General features: G+C 37.7%; 1 protein-coding gene across 2 annotated transcripts; it reads left to right on the top strand.

The window, feature by feature from the left end:
- The first annotated feature begins 2,416 nt into the window (after positions 1–2,416).
- On the top strand, positions 2,417–19,987 carry EEF1E1 (eukaryotic translation elongation factor 1 epsilon 1). Of its 2 annotated transcripts, none has more exons than XM_056483804.1 (4): positions 2,417–2,595; positions 4,452–4,652; positions 12,246–12,341; positions 19,342–19,987. In XM_056483804.1, the coding sequence occupies exons 1-4, from the start codon at positions 2,419–2,421 to the stop codon at positions 19,480–19,482; spliced, it is 615 nt and encodes a 204-aa protein (XP_056339779.1). In that variant the 5' UTR covers positions 2,417–2,418; the 3' UTR covers positions 19,483–19,987. The 2 variants fall into 2 exon arrangements, with proteins under 2 accessions (XP_056339779.1, XP_056339780.1); XM_056483805.1 differs by having other exon boundaries at positions 2,417–2,620.
- Positions 19,988–21,585: the final 1,598 nt, after the last annotated feature.

The following is a 21,585-nucleotide window of genomic DNA, read 5'->3' as shown; positions in this document are numbered from 1 at the left end:
CATGTTTCAAGTGCCAAATTAATTATATTTGACATTTAATTTATAACCTAAGGTATTTTAGATTCGGAACTTGACTATGACAACAGCAGATTAGAGCAGGGCCCTGTTTGACAGAATCGATTTTTCAATTTATTTTCCTTGTATGTGAGGGTCTTGCTTCAGATTTTTTGTCTCGAGCTGCGTACAGGACAACGATACCTCTAAGCAAAGAAGGCTTCACTCACCTCCTCCCCCAGCCATTTCTTGGTGAATTATTTTGCACTCGGAAGCAAGTTTCTTCTGCAGCCTTAATCACAAAGCTCCACCTAATGGAATGAAGGGAGAACTGTGCCCAGAAAAAGAAAGGGAGAGACTTTGCTAAACACTGCTATCAAGAGGAAACTATTGCACAACCGTAAGCAGTTAATCTCCTCTATCTAATTTATGAAGTCTCCTTTTCCAAGGTCTTTACAATTTTGAGGTTTGATGGAGGAAAGTCATAAAAAAATACCACAAAAAAACAAACAAGCAAGCACACAACAACATCCAGGTTTCATCTGACCAAAATTGTGACCTTTTTATTTTAACTGATAGATATTTTAACACATCAGTACTAATATTTTACATGGGTAAATCACATCTTCTAGGTTCCAAAGCATCTAAAAATTATAAATACATAAAATAACCTGCCAGTGTAGGCATATATTTACTGATAGATGATTCATTATCAAAAGCAAAATTGCTCAATTATTAAACTATCAACTAGCTTTCAAAAAGGGGGCAAAGCATTTCTTTCAATTTTCCTACGGAAAAGGAAGCCTTTCTGTACAATTTTAGATCATTCATTGATATTACAGAGCTGGAACACTACTGGAACACCACTGGAGCAATATCATTACAAAATATTGCTTAAAGAAAGGAGATGATTAATGTTAAAAAGCTCTGCAAAGAGCAAGGCCGTTTTCAAGGCAGGTTTTTTGTTTTGTTTTGTTTTTGTTCTGTTTTTTATTTTTTTAATTAAGTGTTTTGCAGGCGTTAATATAAAAGCTTTTTACAAAGCTTAAAAATCCACTCCAAATTTCAGATTTGCTCCCAAGCCAGACGAAGGCTCAGTGTCCACTTTCAGACTTTTTCTGTAACAGAAGGCACAAATCTAAACGTCACCTTGTATCAAGATAAAGGGTTTCACTCGAGAAACAGGACATTTGTCAGGATCATCTTATCTGAGATGACTAACGCAGTGATAGCCCTGAGTCTGTATTGTGAGAATGTCAGTAGTAGGACAAGACTAGCTCATTCTTTTTAGTAAAAAATGTTCATTTGGTGTCTAATTTTATGTCTTCTATCAAGAATTTTGCTTTGATACTCTGCGTAAATAAACCTGGAAATCTACAATTGTTTTAATTCCTAATATTTAGGATCAGACTTAAAAGTGTGACATCTGCAGCAGAGTATCTTCCATTGGAAAGGTGATTAAATCACATCTTCATCAAATCTCAAATACACTAAAGTGCAGTTAAATCAGGCTATTTCATGGCCAGCTGAGATTTTGTGGGATTTATCTCTTAACTCCACTACTACTATTAACAGTGGTGATTAGGATGATTTTCTTAACCCTACTTTTATCCCTTCTCCTTTGATGCCCTTAGGTAGCAGCTTGGTTCTGGCTGATCTTTCATTTCACAAGATCCCTAGTGATGCAGCTCTCCACAAAACTTCAGCTCCCTACTAAATCTGGCTGCACTTGGACAACGAGATCGAGATTCGCCAGGTGGAGGAAGGCAGGACAGGCGAACGGATGGATAGAAGTGGTGCAGCGGCTCCGGAGAAGCCCAGAAGAAGGTCTGGAGCACAAGTCCTGCGAGGAGCGGCTGAGGGAGCTGGGGAGGACTCCCTGAAAAATGGCTGTAGCCAGGTGGGAGTGGGCCTCTTCTCCCAGGAAACCAGCAACAGAGCAAGAAGAAATGCCCTAAAGCTGCACCAGGGGATGCTCAGGCTGCGCATCAGAAGGAATTTTCCACAGGAAAGGTGATCGGGCATTGGAATGGGCTGCCCGGGGAGGTGGTGGAGTCACCATCTCTGGAGGTGTTTAAGGACAGACTGGATGTAGCAGTCAGCGTCACAGAACGGACTCGGTGGTCTCTAAGACTTTTCCAACCAAACCTAACCCGTAAAACCCAGCGCCGGCCCACCCCCGCGCCGCGCCCGCCCCGCCGGGGATGGCAAAGGGGCGGCGCCACCGCCCCGGCCCCTCACGGCTGCCCCGCCCCGGAGGCGCGGCTTGGCGCGCGCCTGCCGGGCCCACCGCGCGCCGGGAACGTGCGGGAGCAACTGCGCATGCGCTGCCCGTGACACCCGCCGCGCTTCCCTCCCTCCCCCGACCGGCTCAACGCGAAGCCTCTCTTGGCTTCTGATTGGCTGTCCGACCCTTGCGGGCCAATGGCAGTGGCGCTTCCTTCGGCAGAGCCGTGGCGCTGCCCGCCAATGGGGAGAGCGGTTGTTGCCGTCCTCCCTCCCTGTCCCGCGTGTCCCGCCGAGCAAGATGGCGGCAGCGGTGCGGGGCGCGGAGGAGCTGGAGCTGCTGGAGCGGCTGCTGGGGCTGCCGGGCGGGAACAAGTACGGCGTCCAGGGGGAGCGGAAGGTGAAGGGAGCGAGGAGGGGCCTGGAGCGGGTGGCGGTGGCGACGCGCGTGGGAGGGCGGACGTCCTCTGGTCTCCTTTCCCCAATGGCTGCTTCCCTCCGAGTTTCCCTTCCCGCCTCTCTGGTAATTCCCCTCAGACGCCCATGTGACCTATGCGGCCCCTCAGATACCAGCCCACGTCTCCTTCAGGCTCTCACCTGTGCTCCCTCCAGCCCTTCCCTCACCAACCCACATATATTGTGGATGTTGTAGGGCCTCGCTGCCTGTGAGCCTGTGGGTTCTGGAAACTCCTTCCCTCTGCTTGTGGGAAGAACCATCTTGTGTCGTGGAAGGGATTTCCGCTTGACTTTTACTTGTTCTTTCTGTTCTTTCCTTTCCCTATGCCTATGTGAATTATTTCTGTGCTATCTTGATTAAACTACATGGGAAGAAAAATGTGCTCTTTTAATAATAGGAAGCTGTCTGTATTGAGGACGTGTTGCTCTTTAATATTTTATTCTTTTAAGATACTTCTATCTGACATGAGGTTGTAGTGGGGTGGGAGCCAGTGAGCCTGCAGTGAGAAGATAAGAGGAAATGACCTAAGCTGAGACAAGGGAGATTCAGATTAGATATTACAAAATATTTTTCCTTCTTGTGGTGCTGAGGCATTGGAATAGGTTGCCCAGGGAGGTGGTGGAATATCCATTTCTGGAGATGTTTAAGAGGTGTCTGGATGTGGTGCTGGATGATGATTTAGGGGTGGCAGAGGCAGTGCTGGGTGGGTGCTGGACTGGTTGATCTTAAAGGACCTTTACAACTTTGGTGATTCTGTGGGTCTAGATATTTTAATGTTTCAAGGTTTGTATGGAAACATTATGTTCCATGGTTTAAGAGGCACCTGAAGCATAAAAGATGCAATATAGAGCTGGGAGTGTCACAAATTTTTGAGCCCTTTGCTCTGGAGAAGGTTAGTTGAGAAATGAAGCTCTGCAGCTGCCTTACATTTTGGGTTTTTTTTTTTTTTAATTGACTGTTTATGAATAGAGTCCTGAATATCTATATGTGTTCTTCAGATGCAAAAGCTGCCTTAATTATTTTACAGCCCAGCTGGTATTTAATGTTATTATCATAAAGCATATGGCTGAAAAATTCAAGTAGCTAGGTCTCTGTGTATAGCTTTTCTGGCTGGATGCTTGGTGGAGAAAACTTAATAGTAGTGAAATAGTCTCGATACAACTGCAGCACTAATATTGTACTCACTTCATTTCTTAAGGTGGTGGTTCAGTTTCCTTCCCCACAGTTAACACATGCTGCTGTCACTCACAAAGGCACCATGGCTAAAGCTAGAGGTGTGTTGTGTTGTCCTGGTTCCAGTGAGCTCCTGACTGCTGTTCAGGGCGTTTTGGAATGGTGTAGGACATTGGAATAAACTTTTAAGGGGGTGCAGTTACTGCATCCTGCTTGCTCAGAGAAGTCAGATGCTACTGACTTTACAGTCTTAAGTCAGAGTCCTGAATTTGGAGATTAGTTAAAAGCCAGTTAATAAGATTTCTGCCAGTGTTAGAACAAGCAATGCTGTTTCTGCCTAATATTGGCAGAATTTGCTTAACTGGAGCTAAAAGTGTCTTGGTTTGTGTTCTTCTGTAAGAATTGAAAATAAAATACCCCAAAGAGCAAAAAGTGAACACAGACTTGGTTTTGATGGCACCACCTTTACCATGATTGCTTCTAAGTTCTCATCAATTGCTTCAAAGGTCCTTTTGAGGGAACATAAATAAAAACCCAATAGCCATTAATATAGAGACTGCTTTCTTCAATTATTTGTTTAGTCTTGTGTTTCCACTTCCAGGTTCCTGTTCTCCAAACCAACAATGGCCCTGGGCTGACGGGGCTGATGACCATTGCTGCCCACTTGGTGAGGCAGGCTAGGAAAGACCAACTGCTGGGAAGCACTGCTGAGGAGAAGGCTGTGGTGCAGCAGTGGCTGGAATACAGAGTGACCCGGGTACATGGAGGCTCCAGTAAGGAAGATACTAGAACAATTCTGAAGGTAAGGAGTACTTAATTACCTTGCCACTGAATTTTGCAATGGCTGGACTTTGAAGAAGATTAGTGCTAATGTGTGTATGAGCATACAGTTAATGAAATTCAACAAGTGCTATGGACTTGACAATATCACTAAGTACGAACTTTTATTCTCTTGCTGCTTTTCACTTTTATTGACAAAAATACCCCAACATCCTGAAATGGGAAAATAGCTAAAACTGTAAAATGCATGAAGCAGAGCTCTTGCAGTGCTCAATGGCTGTAAATTATGAAATGTGTTCCACACAGTGTGAATACTGTTCAGCTTCGTGGGGTGCCAGTTTCTTACTATCTTCAGAAACCCTTGGTTATAAGCAAGTTGGTATTGTATTTCAGGATAGCACTTCCATAATAGCTTTAAGAGCTATTCTTAATGATGTGGCAGTTATGGGCTACAAGCCATACTTGATGCTGTGGTATTTGGTATTGATGCTAAAAGGAGGTACTGGACAGAATTGTGTGTGAAAAATGAAATCATAAAGGAACCTCTACAAAACTGTCCTTCACGTTGAGCTACTTTGTGTGGAGTTCTTGGTCTGCTCTTATTAAACTTTTCTTGCAGGTGGAAGCTTACTCCCTTTTAAACAGGTGGAATCAGGAAAGAGAATCTCGGGGGTCTGCCTTGTTTGAGCAGTTAGATGACAAGGAGCAGATAGCAAAACTTACTCTATTTTCTTTACTTCTTGCAACTAATAGTAATAAGTGTTTTTGCAGTCTTGTGGGGACAACATAAAGGGAAAATTTGCTTTACACTGTTAAGCACTGTTTACAAAGTGTTTAAAGTGTATAAATGAGCAGTGAAATTTGATCAGTTTTTAAAGTGCTTTTTTTTTCTAGTTTACAAAGTATGTTTTAGATGGAGAGTTACATTGCTCAGTGCTTCCAGTGAAGTCTGAGTTTAGAAATTTATGAGCAGCAAGGTTGACTGTATGTGAAGCTGGCAGAGTCATAATACTTCTGGCTCTAGCAAGATGTGCAGAAACCAAAGATAAACTGAAGCACTATTAACACTCTGTTACTTAAAATCAAGGAAAATGCATCTTAATATGATACAAACCAAAACTTTGTTACTGTCTGAGGAGACAACCCTCTTGCCCTTAAGGCCTGTCATATCTGCATTACCTACTAAAGTGAAAATACTGACAAACCATTTCTCTCACTTGAACCCCAAATAATCTGAGTTATATTGGTTTCATTGTATCTGGGGAATATTTTCCCTTGGCTGATCATGAGTTTGTTTACATTGCTTCTGTTTTTCTCTTTTTGTAACATATCTGCTCTTACTTTCTATTTGCAAATGCTATCAAAACCTTTACAGTCATGGCTACTCTACAGATACAGCATGAAAACTTGTCTACTCTGTAGGATTCTTAGATCTTGATTGAAGGAGGCACTGACTAATCAGGATTTATCTTCAGATTTAGCTGTGGTATGATGAGGTGGCCCTTGGAGGTCCCTGTTGTCTAAACTTTTATGACAAGTGTCACACAGTTTCAGTCATTCTTTGAACAAACTTGAAACTTTTTATTCTCCCAAACTGTGAGAAGGCAGTATGAGAACAAATAACTAACTTCCATTTACCTTTCTTGCCTTTCTATTATATAAAAACCAAAAGCAAGTTTTCTGTCTTGTTATAACAAAATTCATCTGCTCCGGATGATTTTAATGCTGATAGCTGCAGTGCCAGCAGATATGTGTGAGTGTTTGCAGAACTGCATTGCAGCATTAAAACCAAATGCAGAGATATGGCAGTTTCCCACTGCAGCTGAGATCTCGTTTTAGTTTTGGCCTTAGTGACACTGGTTGTGTAGAAAAGACAGTATGCTGAAATACAAATATGTAAATAAATAAAGTGTTTCCAAACAAAGCAAAATTTCCTTGCTGAGAGACAATCAGTGTTACCTGAGATAGAATCTCTGCCTTCAAGTGCATTTAAAAGTTTTTCTGTGAATTTTTTTTTTTAGCAAATGTTGAATAACCAGAATTTATTTTAATACAAGGCTTCTGTAGAATTGTTTCAGCACTAATAATTTCATAGTATAGCAATTAAGGGCTTTTTTTTTGTAATTTGTTCTCCTGCCACCATGATTAATCAGAAAAGGGGTAGCCTACCATTAAAGTATACTGTGCCAAAAGGGAGTATGGGTGGAAAAGGAAAGAAAAACTAAAATAGGAAGGGAAGTCTGAGGCTGTAGTTTTACAACGTGTCTGGAATACACAATAGCAATCTTGGGACAGTTGCAGCCTAGAGCCACAATTTATAATAAGCTGTGCCAAAAACAGTTCAGTGACTTCTGCTATAAACTTTAGGCTGCCTCTATTTAACCCTTAACTGATGTGGTTCTACAAACTGTCAGTAAATAACTGTTTTCATGTTTGTTAATTTGAATGGGAAGGGTTTTCTGTTTGCTGTTTGCTTTACGAAAATAGGTTGTTAAATTGTTCTTACTAACATGTTGCCTAAAGCTGTTATTTGGCAGGAAAAAAATGGTGAAATAGATCATCTCAACCAGAGTTTTTATATTCATCCAGAGCAAATTGCACAATGTTCAGAATGGGCCAGTAAAGGGCTTGTTGAGCTTTGTCTAATTTTAATTTATGCTTTTCTACTTGACAAAATAAATGGGATCAGTACTTTTGCTCCAAATCTGTTCCTCAGCAGATCCATAGGAATTATGAGTGCCAATAGCAGTGAGAGCATAATATCCAATGCATTATATTAACTTTCTTTTTCACAGGATAAAAGAGTATAATATTTTGATTCTTTGATGTTTGTTAATGGTAAATTAAGCTTCATAGGAAAAAAAAAGAAAATTTCTGAGTTGTCAGGCAGGATGACTAGTGTTTTTTCTGCTCCTCATGGGAGGAACTGAGAACCTCTGGGCCATCAAATCTCTACTTAGGTGTTACTGAATTCTGTTCAGGAGGTTTTAATGTATTTGCTTTATCAATTTTAGGTATTTTAAACCTGAGGATTCTTCCCCCCTCACACTCCATCTTAAGAAACCTCTAACAAATTACTAGTAGCTTGTTAAATTCAGCATCCACAGAAATGGAGAAACCTCTGGTCTCTTAAGGATAATGATAACTAAGAATATCTGTGTACTACTTTCAGTGTCTCATACAGAACAATGTTCCATTATTTCGATTAGCTTTATCCCAGTCTCCTGTGCTGCCTGGCTGTAATCATGAAATCCAATTAGTAATCTGAACAAGAGAGCTGTAATTTCTGTTTAATGTGTTTGCTTGAGAAATTACTGTTTCAAGAGGTAAAAAAGCAGGTTAATCCATGCTCTGTTCATTAATCCACAGCTCTTTACACTGTTTTTTTGAGACTGAATGGCAAGCTTGTCCAGCATCACTTTTCAAACTTCAATTTTGTGTTCACTTCTTTACCTCTTCTGTTAGCAGCAGGATATTTTTGCACACTTACAGGTTTAAAGATTGAATTTTTATTATTGAAACATTTCTTGATTATTTTTCTTCTGTCTTTTACAGGAAACTCAGTAATATAATATTCTTCCATACCACATTTAGCTTATAGTTTGCCAGGTAGAGAGAAGAGTCTTGCATGAGAATTACAAACATGTCCATGTACTAAAAGTGTAGTTTTGCTTTTCTTTGATGTGGCTGCAGAAACCCTTTATTGGGTTCTGCATTGTCAGGGGCTTTCCTGGAGCTTTTGGGAGTGCTCAGCTTTTTGTCTTTGCATGGGGATAGAGAAGCATTAAGGGCATAAATGACCTCGAGAATCTTGCTGACTGAAAGGACAGGACATGCTGCTGTGTGTAAGGGAAGCACATGTGCCAGCAGGATGTTTTGGGCAAAATGTCCAAAACAAAATCAGTGTGATTATGTCCATTGGAAGCTCCTGAGCTGTCTCCAAGCCACTGGCAGTGACTGGCAGGGATTCAGCGGCCTGAGCAGATCAAATGGATTAGGGGCCATTGGAATGCATATTTAACAGGCAGTAAGAAATGCTGGGTGGTGCTCAGAAGTGTGCTCTCAATGGGATGTGTTCAGCTGTTGCTAGATAGAGGCTGTAAATTGGATTTTTTTTTTCCCCATAGAGCAAGCAAACGGAAATCAATCAGTTAGTCCCTATATAATATAACAGTTCTTCTTTCTGTTACTTTTCTCCTCCTCATACCCAAAAATGATGTTTGAATTGCTGCAGTTGTTCAGTGTATGTTAATGCATTGTAATGCAGCTATGCCTTAAGTACCTGTCTGAAATTGGAGAAAGAGTTTCCCAGGGGAATGCAACAGTAAGTTTATGTAGTTACAAGCAACTTCCAGGACTATTTTAGTCTTTTAATCCTGGTATATGGAATTTGTAACAAATGAGGTTCACTTTCCTGATAGATTTTAGAAGGTTTAATAAAAGACAGACAATAAAAAAAAAGTTATAACAGCTGGGTGCTTGGCATTTTGCCAAGAACACACCTGCTGTTTTGGAGCCACTCCCTAAATTCATCACCCTGTTGCATGTTCATAGACTTATCATACATTTTCAAACTTTTCTGTAAACTATTTTCCATATTCCAGAAACGATTTTACATGGCCACTCCTTGAGTCCACCTTTTTAGAGCATGCCTGTTTCTTGGCGTGGTTTTTGATTTATTTTTCTTTTCAGTCTTAATTTGGGCTATGGTCTTCAATTTCTACAGGCAATAGGTGCTGGTAACTGGTGTATCAGTAGCAGGTGTCTTCACTTACTATAAAGACACTTTATCAGCCTATGTTATTCCTAAAGAAAACTGTTATCTTAAAAACCATTTCAACACCACACATATAGTATCCACCCTAATATTTGCTAAAAGCCAATACTATAATATGTATTTATAACAGAATTCATTTAAGTAGAAAGACAAATGATTCAGGTGATAGCCAGCAGACCTGAATTTCCTGCATGTGATGGAAATTCTATACAGTTTTTTGTTCATATTTTCATTAATCTCTCCAGAACAGGAGCATTGGTTCACTTTAATACTGTTGTCACTTAAGAAAACTTGACTTTCAGAAATTTTAGCACTTTGGTTATTAGCCAGTAATACAATCATCCATGAAAAGCACAACCCACGAGGCAGGATTAACTAAATATGCCTAATGCACATGAAAAAAATATGGTGTTTCTGAATCAGCATGACTTGCAGAATGAAATTAGAATATCTGTCTTTACTTTGGGGGAGGAAGGTACATGTTCAAAACCAGAATTGTAAACTAATGCTAATTTATACAAGACTAAAACATTTTTGTCAAATTTAATTTGCTCACTTAACTGACTTCATAAAATTTGATGAACCAGAATAAATAATTCTTCACGCTGTAATGGCTTACCTTGCCTTTAAAGTTTTAGGATTTTTTTAATTGATGACTCTTTTGAGTGTACACACGCAATATAAAACTCAGAATTAGCATGCTGTAATTTCTTTGATGCAGAAATCAAAAATTTTCAGCAGGGAAATAACTGTGGTAATGGTAACTTCAGAGATAATGAGCTTTCTACTTTACAAAATCCTGATTCCATACTCTAAGCTAAGAAGAATGGGGGAAGAGGGGGAGAAGGTATAATTTCTGTGGTGTTAGTTTTTATTATAATGCATGTGGAATTTCTGGTTAATTGAAATGAAAAATGCTGGTCAGAGAATTTGTTTCAAAATGACAAGTTTGTGGAGTTTTCTTCCTAGTAAGCAGATCTTTAGGTTTGGGGGTTTTTCTTCCTAAGTTTTTTCTTCTTAAAGTTGGATTTGCCTTTGTTTTTCGAGTAGGAAATTCCACAGAACTGTAGTTACATGTTTGAGGTAATTTGAGCACTAACTAACATGAACAAAGCAGTAAGCCAGTCTAAAGAAAAGAAGCTACATAGCCAGGGGCAGTTGACCTTACAGAATTTTAGCTATGCAGGGGTTAATGTGTTTCCCTGATTTGCTCAAATAAAAGAAATCAAAGCAGACATGGGGATGTTCAAATATTAAAGAAGTACAGGAGTCCTGTCATGAAGAGGTTACCAAAGAATAGTGAGGTGGCTTAATGGAGTTGAACTTGTCAAAAGCAAATGCAAGGTTAGATGTCTTGAAGTCTCAACAATCTAGTTTTGTGTTTTGGACTTTGTTTATTTTCAATATATGCATTATAGGAAATCCCTATATCAGTAAAATTATGTAACCACAAAAAGTGCAACATGCTTAAGGCCAAATACTATTTTGTAAATGTTCATAAAGTATTAATTCCCTCCCCCTTGCCCAAGACTGGTTTTTTCAATAAAGTATTGTCTGAAAATTGAATGTGCTGTAATTGAGACTGAAAAATTCAAATTTTTGAAAATGTTAGTTACGTTTAAGCTGCTTATCTCTATTTCTAGGGCAGGAGGAGGGAGTGGCTTAAGCAGATGACATGCACTTTTTTTCTTTTCAGATAAGAGGAGTTTCCAAATCCAAGGAAAAGCTGAGAAACTGTTTTTGTAGATGTCTGTAAATAATGTTGTAAAAGTAAAGCTGGCTTATGCTAGGATCCAGGTTAGAGTAGATAATTTTATTGTTACATTTTTTAGAGGAAAGTAGGGGGAAGAAAGGTGCATAAATTGGATGACAAGTAGGTAAGATTTGGAGAAAAGGAAGGACAGGTGAAGAGCTGATGAGTGATGCCTGTGTCCTCAGAACTGATAAATTTGAGCAACACTGACCCTATCACCCTCTTGTTTTCTGGCAGAGAATGGTTGCATACAAAAAGCCATGAAAAGGAGTCTTTCTGTTAATACCCATTTGAAATAATTATTTACTGAACCTGAATGGAAGCCGCCTACTACCCACCCTCATAGCCTCTGATCTGGAACACCTGAGAGATGCTCTTAAAATGCTGAAATTCTCTCTTCTTAGAGACGTGGACAGCAGCTGAATTGACAATATAAGTCACAAAGAATCTCTAGCAGTAATTTCAACATTAATAAAAACGAGTGTCAAGTGATAGCAGCTGATGGGTATCAAGTTACCAGCATCAAGATTGAAACACCTTGTCTCCCACCCCACTATCCCTCCCTGTGTGCTTCCCTGATTCTTTGACACTGCAGTTCCACAAACTTCCTGACCAGCTGCACTGCTGGAAGAACTGTATGCTGCCCTTTTATCATAGGGCTGCACTTTGTGTTAATCAAATGTTAAATATTTGAATTTGCACTCCTAATAAATACACAACTCTCTAATTTTTGAATTTCAATGGTTTGAAGCCAATACAGACTTGAAACTGTTTCAGTGGTGTCATCTTAAAATAAATTGCATTTGCATTTACAAAAATTTTGGTACATATGAAGCACTTTGTTTAGAGACCAGAATTTAAATTTTACCTAATTCTTACTGACAAAGAATGATATTTTATTTTATTAACTTGTCACTTCTTATATTGTTTGTTTTAACAGTTTGCTGAGTTGAGATAATTTAAAACTGGTGTTTATTTTATATGCATGGTCTCCAGAGGAAATGTCTATTATTTTTAACAACTGCCTTAATATATTGTTTCACAGAGTCAATACTACAGCAGTACAATGGCTTTTTCTTTTTTAGGATCTTAACGTCCACCTTGAAGATAAAGTCTACCTTGCAGGAAACATTTTTACCTTAGCAGACATTTTGATGTACTATGGATTGCATCATATCATGGTAAGCATTACTTGCCTCATTTTTATATTTACAACTATTATAATTTTTATTTATCTAAAGGGCACTTTATTGTTGTAGAAGTTGACCTACTGGACAGAACAGAGGAAGATAAAACTTTTAAGTTTTTCATTTTATTCTTTAATACTTAGCTATGGATCTGTAGTTTCAAAAGACCTGTAGTTACAGAATGCTTTAGTTTCCTCTCCAAAGTTTAGCAAGGGTGATACCTATCCCTGTGTTTCTAGGATTGAGGACTCTTGCCTGTTCGGGTCTGAAACATGACTGAACTGCAGAATTACAGTCACAGAAGTACATGGGGAAACAGATAAATGAGGCTGAAAGGATGTGTCAGAACTGAAAGAGCTAACTTCATTAGTATTAGACAAATACAAATGCATGTAAATTAAGCTCCTCAATACATATAAAAAAGTTTGAGCCATAACAAATTATCATTTGTGTTTCTAGGCTTAAGTGTAAGACTTGATAAAGTACATAATATGAAAATAACATGGGGAGCTGGTGCTTAGGAGGAAAAGGAAAACAAAAAACAGCCCAAAAATAATTTTGTTCTAAGTGGAAAGATGTTGAGATTATTTGTAGTCCACTCAGGCTACTATGTACTTAAAAATTGGTGCACTTTCAGTTCTGAACCCCAAGTATTAATTTAAACATAAAGCAGTAGAAGCTATTTGCATTTTGGTGGCTGGAATGTGTTTGTAGATGAGCCATTGTCATCCTCTGGAGTGGGAAGAAACTAAAGGACTCAAATAAAATGGTCTAAATTATTGGGAGAAGATTAAATCAGTCAGTTTTGCATAAGAAAATTGAGGGGGGAGTGAGGGTAATTAGAAGAAGATGCTTTTGACAAATGCATGTGTGTCTGAGAATTGAATTCAATCAACTGCGTGAATGGTTACTTTTACACAATTAAAAGCAGAGCTCTGGGAAAAGTGTAGAAGAATACTACATTTCAAAATGGAAGCAGGAGGGAGAGGCAGTCAAGCAGTAAAATTCTGCCAGAAATTAAAGAGAACTTATGTATCTCTATTTTGCCTGTCCAGAAGTAAAAGTTCAAATGAGTGTTAAGCAGAGGAGAGGGAAGCTCCATTTCAGAAGGTTTTTGAAAACATGCTAGAGAAAGTCACATAGAATTAATTCTGTTAAATTATATTTACCTTGTAAAATGTCTTAAGCAGTAGGATAGATGTGTTGATTACAGTGTCAGAATGGGTTACCTTTCACATATGATATGTAGACATAAAAAAGACTGTAAGTATTGTCTAAAAATATGATTGTATATTCTGTTAGAGAGTACAAATTGAAATGAGATTTTAAAAAAAATAAAAAAAACTTGGCAGGGGAAAATCCAAGCATGTTTTAAATTTAGAGTTTGCTCTAGAGTAGACCACCTAATCAAGATGAAAAGATACAAGTTATTGCTTTGGGAAATAGAACAGATGGTAAAAACAAATGACTTGGTGCTCCTGGGTGCCTGCAACCATCCAACACTACTTGGGACAAGTTTATAGTACAGCATCTGTTTCTGAAATGTTTGATTTCATCGAAGGTAATTTTCTGAATCAGAAGGGTACAAAGGGCCAACAATGGGGTGACTATTCTAAATAAACACAAAAATCTAAAAGCTGCTAACTAGGAATTACATGTATTTTAAAGGTTTCAGAACATACAGAGGCAGAATCTTGAACTGTAGAATCTTGTGATTTTATTTTTTAATGTCTTTTAATTATTTTTATTTTTCTTGTGATCAGAAGAGAGTATGTCCAGAGCTGCTGCTCTGCCCTAAGCTTTATGGGGGAGGCAGAGAAAGCTGCTGTATCTCTTCATGTGATGTGGTCCAGAGAAGCAGTTTGTCATATCCATCACTGCTTCAGCTAAGCCTTGTGCTAAATATCAATATGTATTTTCTATGATGCTTTAAGAAAGGAGGGTGAACTAGGAGACATGGGGCATAGGAGAAATACACAGATCTTGCTGTCCATCATGTTGTCTAGAGAATTGATCTGAAAACATAACTGGTAGTTCCTTAAAGGTTAATCTCTGCTTTTGCTAGGCTAAAAACTACATGCTAACACAGACATTAGTGATGGGATGCTGTAAATATTACTGACATACCATGATCATCCTGAGTAAGCCAAGTAGTAAAACTTTAAAACTCTTTTGATGTTTCACTGGAAAAGTTTTTAAGACCAATCAATTCCTATAGCTCAGTTCTTCACATGTGGTATCTTGGTTTCTCTGAATATAGGTCATGCATATTTGTATTCGTTCCCCCTTCCCATCATCATTTTGCCCTTCCCATTATCCAGGAGGGGTTCTGGAGTCTGGTTCTTCACTGTCCTGGCTCATCCATTTGAACTGACAGTTTGTTTACTGGACAGCAGCAACTCTTAATTCTGCAGTTATGTGCCTGCCTTTCATTCTCCCTGTCCATTCTAGTTTGTCATAATAAACACAACAGTGCAATGTGTTTAAAAATCCATATTGTGAGAAAATAATTATTATTTCAATCAGTGAGAATCAGATTCACAGGTAGTGTTTCAGGTTTCTTGCAGAATCTGTTTTGGGTCTTCTAATTCTAATTAGAAATACACACTCATAGTAATAAGGCAGGAACTAAATAGAACATGTTGTTCTGCATCATAATATAGGTCACAAACACCCAAAAAAAAAAGTGTAATGCTTGATACTGCCTTTTCAATCAATGTGAACTACATTGTCATATATAATTGATGTCACCGTGTATGTAGCATTAATATTGTCTTATAGACACTTCACTTCCAGAAATACAAATGGGGATAAATACAAACAATAAAGTTCTACTAGGTTAAAGCATGCATTGCAGAGAAAACATGAATTTAGAAGCATTGCTTGAGGTTAGCTTAGGCAATCATTAAGCATTAAATTCCCCCCCCCCCCCATGGTAATGAACTTGTTTTCTAATCTGGGGGATTCTTTAAATTATTTTTTAAAAAAACTTTCCAGATGTCTTCCTACTTAAATATTTTTGACCAGCACAAGTCCAGTTTTGTTTCAAGAGAAAGAATCAATATGGTGATTGGTCTGCTTTTATACTTCAAAAATGTTGTCAGAACCAAGGAAGCGATTTCAAATCTATATGTGTGACTTGAAAATTTCTTTAATAAGGTCTGGAAAATTACTTGTGGGTGAAGCTTATATCTGCAAATGGAAGATGCCTCAGTCAAAATTTTTTTGTGTCAAACCAAATATGATCAAGTACAAAACAAACTAAGCAGTGGTCCTTGAGTTAGAACCACTAATATTGAACTGTTATGAAACTACAGTAGTAGTTTATTTTGGAGTTATTTTTTCCATAAGGAACATTTCTTGTAATGAACAGATTGCCATGACTTTTTGTTAATATTCGCTGATATGTTGCTTATTTTAGTACTGAGGTAACAGGCTTTTTTGCTAAGCAATGATGCTAAAAATGGTTCTTGAATGGAATTGCAAAGGAAGCAGTTTTAACTAAAAAAAAGATATAATTTTCTGCTGTTAAAGGAATAATCTTAAAATTACACAAAACTATGTGAAAGTGCATGTATGTCATGAAATACACCATCCAACTGTTGGGTTTTTTTCTTTCTCTCATATCTAAAGGCTAAGTTTAAAAAGTCAGATAGTATCTATCCTTTTCTTGATGCTGAAGAGGTTCATATGTAGGCAGGTATTTTTAGATTTTCCGTGACCTGCAGGTTGTGGGAATGAGGCTTTATGCCTGCATCCCCAATGCTACAGAAAGAGAATATAATTAAAGCTTGTGTATTTTTAGCCCTTTCAGAAACTCTTAGAGTTGCATTGTATGATAACCACCTTGGTTCCCCTCGGTGAGCTTTGTGGTGGAAGAAAAAGACCTTTTTTTTTATGACATTAAAAAAAAAAAGCCTGTCAAATTAAGTGTCGGCTTCTTTGCTATTAAAATAATTGCTTTAATAGCAAATAATTATTTTAACAGCAGAACAGCAGCCTTTCTTAACTTGGGGGAATTATCTAATTTAATGAGGAAGAACAGAAAATACCCATCTAACAAAATGTTGTAAAAAATGCCATGGAAGTGATCTCTAAACAATTAACCTAAGAGTTATGTTCTGAGTAAAAAGTAGAGCATGCCACAAAGTGCTTTTTAATATATTTCACTGATGGAGTACATTATGTAAATAAGTAAAAATATCTTGCTTATTGTGCCTAGAGTACAAAAAGGGATCTTACTATTAGCATGGTTGTCTGTTTTGCCCTTCAGATGTTTTTTCACAATGCTAACAGAATGAAAGAGAAACGCTTTTCCAGACTTTTATTTTTTATTTACATTGGAGAAACGTGAAGATGGAGAATGATCAGTAAAAAACTATAGGAAGGAAATACCATATCTGCTGCAAAATCTAAAATTTAGCTCAGCCTTTCCATAGCCAGGTGCTTATCCATTAAAGACTTGGAAAAGGTTATTGTAAACTCAAGGCACATAAAGTTTCAGTATTTTAGTATGAGCAAATACTAAATACCAAATATCTTTCTTCACTTCCAGTAGTTTTAGATTGCCTTAGAGCACATACATTGTTCTTTTCATGTACTCTGTTACTTTGTAAATGGTCCTCCAGCTTCGTATCGAGCATCAGCATCCAGCTACCATTAATTATAACACACTGCAGGTAGTCAAAAGTGTATTTCCCTAAATGGTACTGCTTTTTTTTTTTTTGGTCCTGAATATACTGCACTTGCAGAAACTCAGGCAGTTTGTGAAACTGTTATATTACTGTAGCTTCCACTTTTCATTTGTAGTGCCTTTAAAAATTCTAGATTTTTTCCCCTTCCTTTGTTAGTGCTGTTCTGGTTAGTGCTATTCACTTGGTTAATTGCCAATAACTCTCTTATATTTCCAGATCAGAAAAAATATGTGTCTCCTTTTTATGGTTTATCTGTGCATTTCTATCAGACTATACAACTGTAGGAAAAGTGTTTACATTTCCATGCCAGCAGCAAGAAAAGCAGATTTTCTCATACTGCCTGAACTGGGGTTCATAAGAGTGCAGAACTGCAAAAGTTGTTACATAAATACATCTGTAGTGCTGTGCTTCTGGCAGGTACATTCCCTAGGAAGAGCAGCTATGTGGGTTTAGGAGCAGCTGCAAGATCCCTGGTATTTGGTTGCTGCTGCAGTTACTGTGCTCTTCCTATTAATTGAGCTTTAATGCTATGTTCCATTGGGTTAGATTTTCCTTCTGCAACTCCTTGGAATTGTTCTTTCCCAGTATTTTTCCATTAGTTCATCTTCTAGTATTTATCCTTACTTTTTTTTGCCACTATATTTTTGAAGCTTCCCAGTTCTAAGCCAAGTGCTGGGCTATGTGAGAGAACAGCAAGGAGAAGCAGAGAATCTGATAGGAACCCCCTGAAATCAAAAGGATGGTATGTCACAAGGTGACATTTATGTAACATAAGACTTGGGTTTAAAGAGCAGCATTTTATTCATACACCTGAATAACTTTAAATGAGTATGTTTAGCTCTTTCTGTGGTCCAAAGTTTGTTGAAACAGATTTGTTTCCAGCTGTCTTGTGCCCAAGACCAAATTTTCCGTGAACCTGCAGCATCCATAAAATCTAGTGTTTCTAGAACAAAGCGTAAGGAATATGCCATCTGTTTAGCTTTAGAGGAGATTAACCTTCATTAGCTTTAGAAATCTAAACGTGAAAAATATTAGGCATGTCTAGATCATTATTTATCTGTTAAAAATGTCCTCTACAGATGTGCTCTTTTTCATTGACTGCTGGCATTGTCAAGATTTAAGTCAAGCTTGATGGTTAATTGGCTAACTGAAAATGAAATGAGGTGAATCCTGATTGGTTTCAGTATTTGGTGAGATAGGATTAGGTAGTTGATGTGAGGATAACATTTTGTTCCTGGTTCAGGTTTTATAGCCTATTCTGAGGACTACCCCATTTGTAATTCAGTTGTAGTATGTTAATGTGAGAAAAGAGATTATGGTCTAAACTGATAAGCCAACTTGATTACAGAGAAATAAGAAGACATAAAATTGCTAATCAAGAATAGTAATACAGGTGATACAAGATGGGAACATGTCTACAGCTGGCTTGAAAGACTGAAGTAATAACAGACTTTGTAGTAAAGTTTTGAGAATGCTGATGACCTATATTTGAAAGACTTTTAAAGGTAAAATTTGGATCTGTAGCTGTAGATAACTTCACCTAAGCCAGTGTTCGGATTAAAAATAGTCTTGAAACTCTGTATTAATCCTAGCCACATATCCTGTGACAAGGAGCTGTTGCAATAGTGTGGTAGAGACTTGTTCCTGATTGATCTTGAAGCTGTTCTGTGTGATAGTACTTTAAATATTTTTATGAAGTATGGCTTCCAGTTTGTTTTACTGTTGTAATTTGAATCATGCCATTGCTGTCTTACTAATGTAAGCTAGCAGATCTGAACAGTTAAGTTATGCTGAATCTTAGAAACTATTCCCTTTTGAACAATAGTCATACAAAGCAACTTCCAATTATCCTATCCAGTCTGAAATTGCCTGGGAAAAGCTTACTCCTGTACTTAAAATACCTTGAAACATGAAGTAGTCATTTTGCCTGTGAGACAAGACTGTCTGCTAAACGACCGTGAAGGGGTTGTGCATGTTATGGAACTCTTCCCTGCCCAGTACTGTACGCTGACCCCATGAATAGAGAGATGCGTTAAATCCATGCGAGCTTTTCCCCCCTCTCTGTCATGCTCTCTATCAGCTGTGTATTCCACTTTCAGGTCTGTTCCTTTGAGTAGATTAAATTTCCATAGATATTATATGTTTGAGTTTTACTATGTGAAATTAGGATAGAATACTGCTGGACTGTAACAAATTACTTGAGTTGAAATCATTTGTAGAATGACCCACTTTTATTTTGCCTTACCACATGACTCTAGTGATACAGTGCATGGTGTTACTTGTGTTTATTCCCCATGCAGGTGGACCTCACAGTGCAAGAAAAGGAGAAATACCTTAATGTGTCTCGTTGGTTCAACCACATTCAGCATTACCCAGGTGTCCGACAGCATCTGTCCAATGTCGTCTTTATCAAGAACAGGGTATACACTAATACTCATTAAGGCAAATCTTGATGTCATGTTGGGATGAGATGTGAGAGTTTAGAAGTTGTACTGTCCAAAGCCACTAACCTGCAAATACTATTTTGTAACTTTCTGTGTGTGAAACGAAACTGTCAATGCCTCAGATAATACAACTGCATTGAATTGCTGTTGTTCATTCAAGAATTGGAACTAAAGAATTGTTATTGTGTATCTGATCAAATGCAAAAATGGTGGAAAGATGGAAATGAAGTTTTAATTCACTATTTTTTTAAAGAAATTAAAGTTCTTTTAATTAAACATTCAAGTGAAATCACATGATCTTTACCATCAAATATTCACTCCTTTTGCTATTTATTGAATTTTTATGTATGTCAACCAGCTTTCCTTTAATTTTTTTTTCCATGGATGTTTACACTAGTTTTGTACAAGTTAAGAGCTATATTGTGTGCCAAGGATGTGAAAAAGGGAACATGCAAATGTTACAAAGTATTTATGTGACTGAATAAATTATTTTAAAACTCTAGTCTTAATTTGGCTATGAAACTTTCTAGTTTTTCTTCAGTAAAAAAAAGATTTGAAAGGGTTAGTTCACTTCCTGCTTCATTTTGTGGTGTACTGTTTTGTATCTAGAAGGGTTTCCTTTCAAACTGGGTAGCAAAGTTAGTGGTTTAAAGATTTTGCATGTGCCTTGCTTCATGTTTTTTACATAAGTGCAAATGCACTTTTCCACTTCCCAACAAAACCAACCAAAATCCTCATCTTGAGATAATTTGCTGCTCTATCAAGTTTGTTAGCAATGTTTAAAGTGGGTTTTAAAACCAACTACACTGTTGTTGTAACACGGTTGGATGTGTCATTTTACTGTAGAATGTGGTCCTCTGATTTTTATTTGTACAAGTATAAAAGTGCTAACTTGAACAACCCTCTGCTCAACTCAGATAACATTTCTTTTAAGACACAAAAGAAATACAAAAATACTTTGATATTTTAATTGATAAATAGACTATGTTGGTTTCTTCAGCAGTGCTTAGCAGACAACTTCACTTGTACATTTTTTTGTTTAATGTGCTACTTAGAAGCCTCTCACCCAGTAAATGTAAAAAAGATATCTTGGATAGATGTTTAAACATTTTGAATATTAAAAGTCCTTTAAAAAAAAGAATAAAAATAAGTCGATAATGAGGTGAGGTCATTAAGATACATTCTGACACATAAATGGACAGAAAAAATTGCAAGGATAAGCATAACCTGGACTATTCCGGACTCTAATAGGTGTTTTCTGTATATATATGTAATTTTACTTCTAATTCTTTTACTGAAGGTTTACAGGCACACCAAGTTACTTTTAGGGCAGAAATTTCTCACCATTTCCTGGGGGCTTAGTTCTCTACTTCTAGCTATTCTTGTTCCTTGCTATTTAGAAGCTCACCTTAGGTACTTTTAAATATCTCTCTGAAATCTTGAGATCTGTTCAAGTTGTGGAGTGGGCTTTAGTCCAAACATACATTATAAACTTATTCTCAAAGCTTTTCATATTCCACTGCCTGAGAGCTTCAGATGTTTACTGTCAGTACTTGTAATCTTAATATCCAGTTTATTCAAACATTTATTACCTAATGTGTGTGCATTCCCCACATGTGTGGGAGTAAGTGATGGTAAGATTAGAAAAATACCTGCACTTCTACTAAATAATAAACCCTTTTCTGTTTCAGAAGGGTGCATGGGTGGGGATCATTAGTGCATTTGGTCAGGTTTAGGGAAGTTTCATGTTGATCTTGAGGATTTATTGCTTTCGTTTATGCTTTTGCAAGTGAGAATGATTTAAATTCTTCAAAAGTGAATGTGCAAGCCTTTTTCCATGAAAATAGCTTACATTGCAACTGAGAACACTGAAATTGAGCCAGAGCTAAATGTTGCTGGGAACAATACTGTCATCTTTTCAGACAGGTTGTTGTAGAGATATTGCTACAAAAGTCATATTTTTTTTAATCCCAAACAGCTGCTGTTTGCAAGTATTGGGATTTCTCAGGTTGGCTACATGCTATTGCTGCAGTATCCCCTAGCCTCTTGTGCCAGTTTTATTTTCTCTGGTGTAGAACAAAAGTGTTACTTGCTGCTGAA

This window comes from Oenanthe melanoleuca, chromosome 2 (genome assembly GCF_029582105.1).
Source record: "Oenanthe melanoleuca isolate GR-GAL-2019-014 chromosome 2, OMel1.0, whole genome shotgun sequence".
NCBI lineage: Eukaryota > Metazoa > Chordata > Aves > Passeriformes > Muscicapidae > Oenanthe > Oenanthe melanoleuca.
Note: the sequence above shows the minus strand (reverse complement) of the source record. Positions and strands in the feature narration are given on the sequence as shown.

Excerpts from the sequence above, each read along its gene's own strand:
- EEF1E1 (XM_056483804.1), top strand. The coding sequence starts at position 2,419 with ATGGCAGTGGCGCTTCCTTCGGCAGAGCCGTGGCGCTGCCCGCCAATG. Across the intron at positions 2,596-4,451 it reads GGGCTGCCGGGCGGGAACAA|GTTCCTGTTCTCCAAACCAA; the intron begins GTACGGCGTCCA and ends TTCCACTTCCAG. Across the intron at positions 4,653-12,245 it reads ATACTAGAACAATTCTGAAG|GATCTTAACGTCCACCTTGA; the intron begins GTAAGGAGTACT and ends TTTCTTTTTTAG.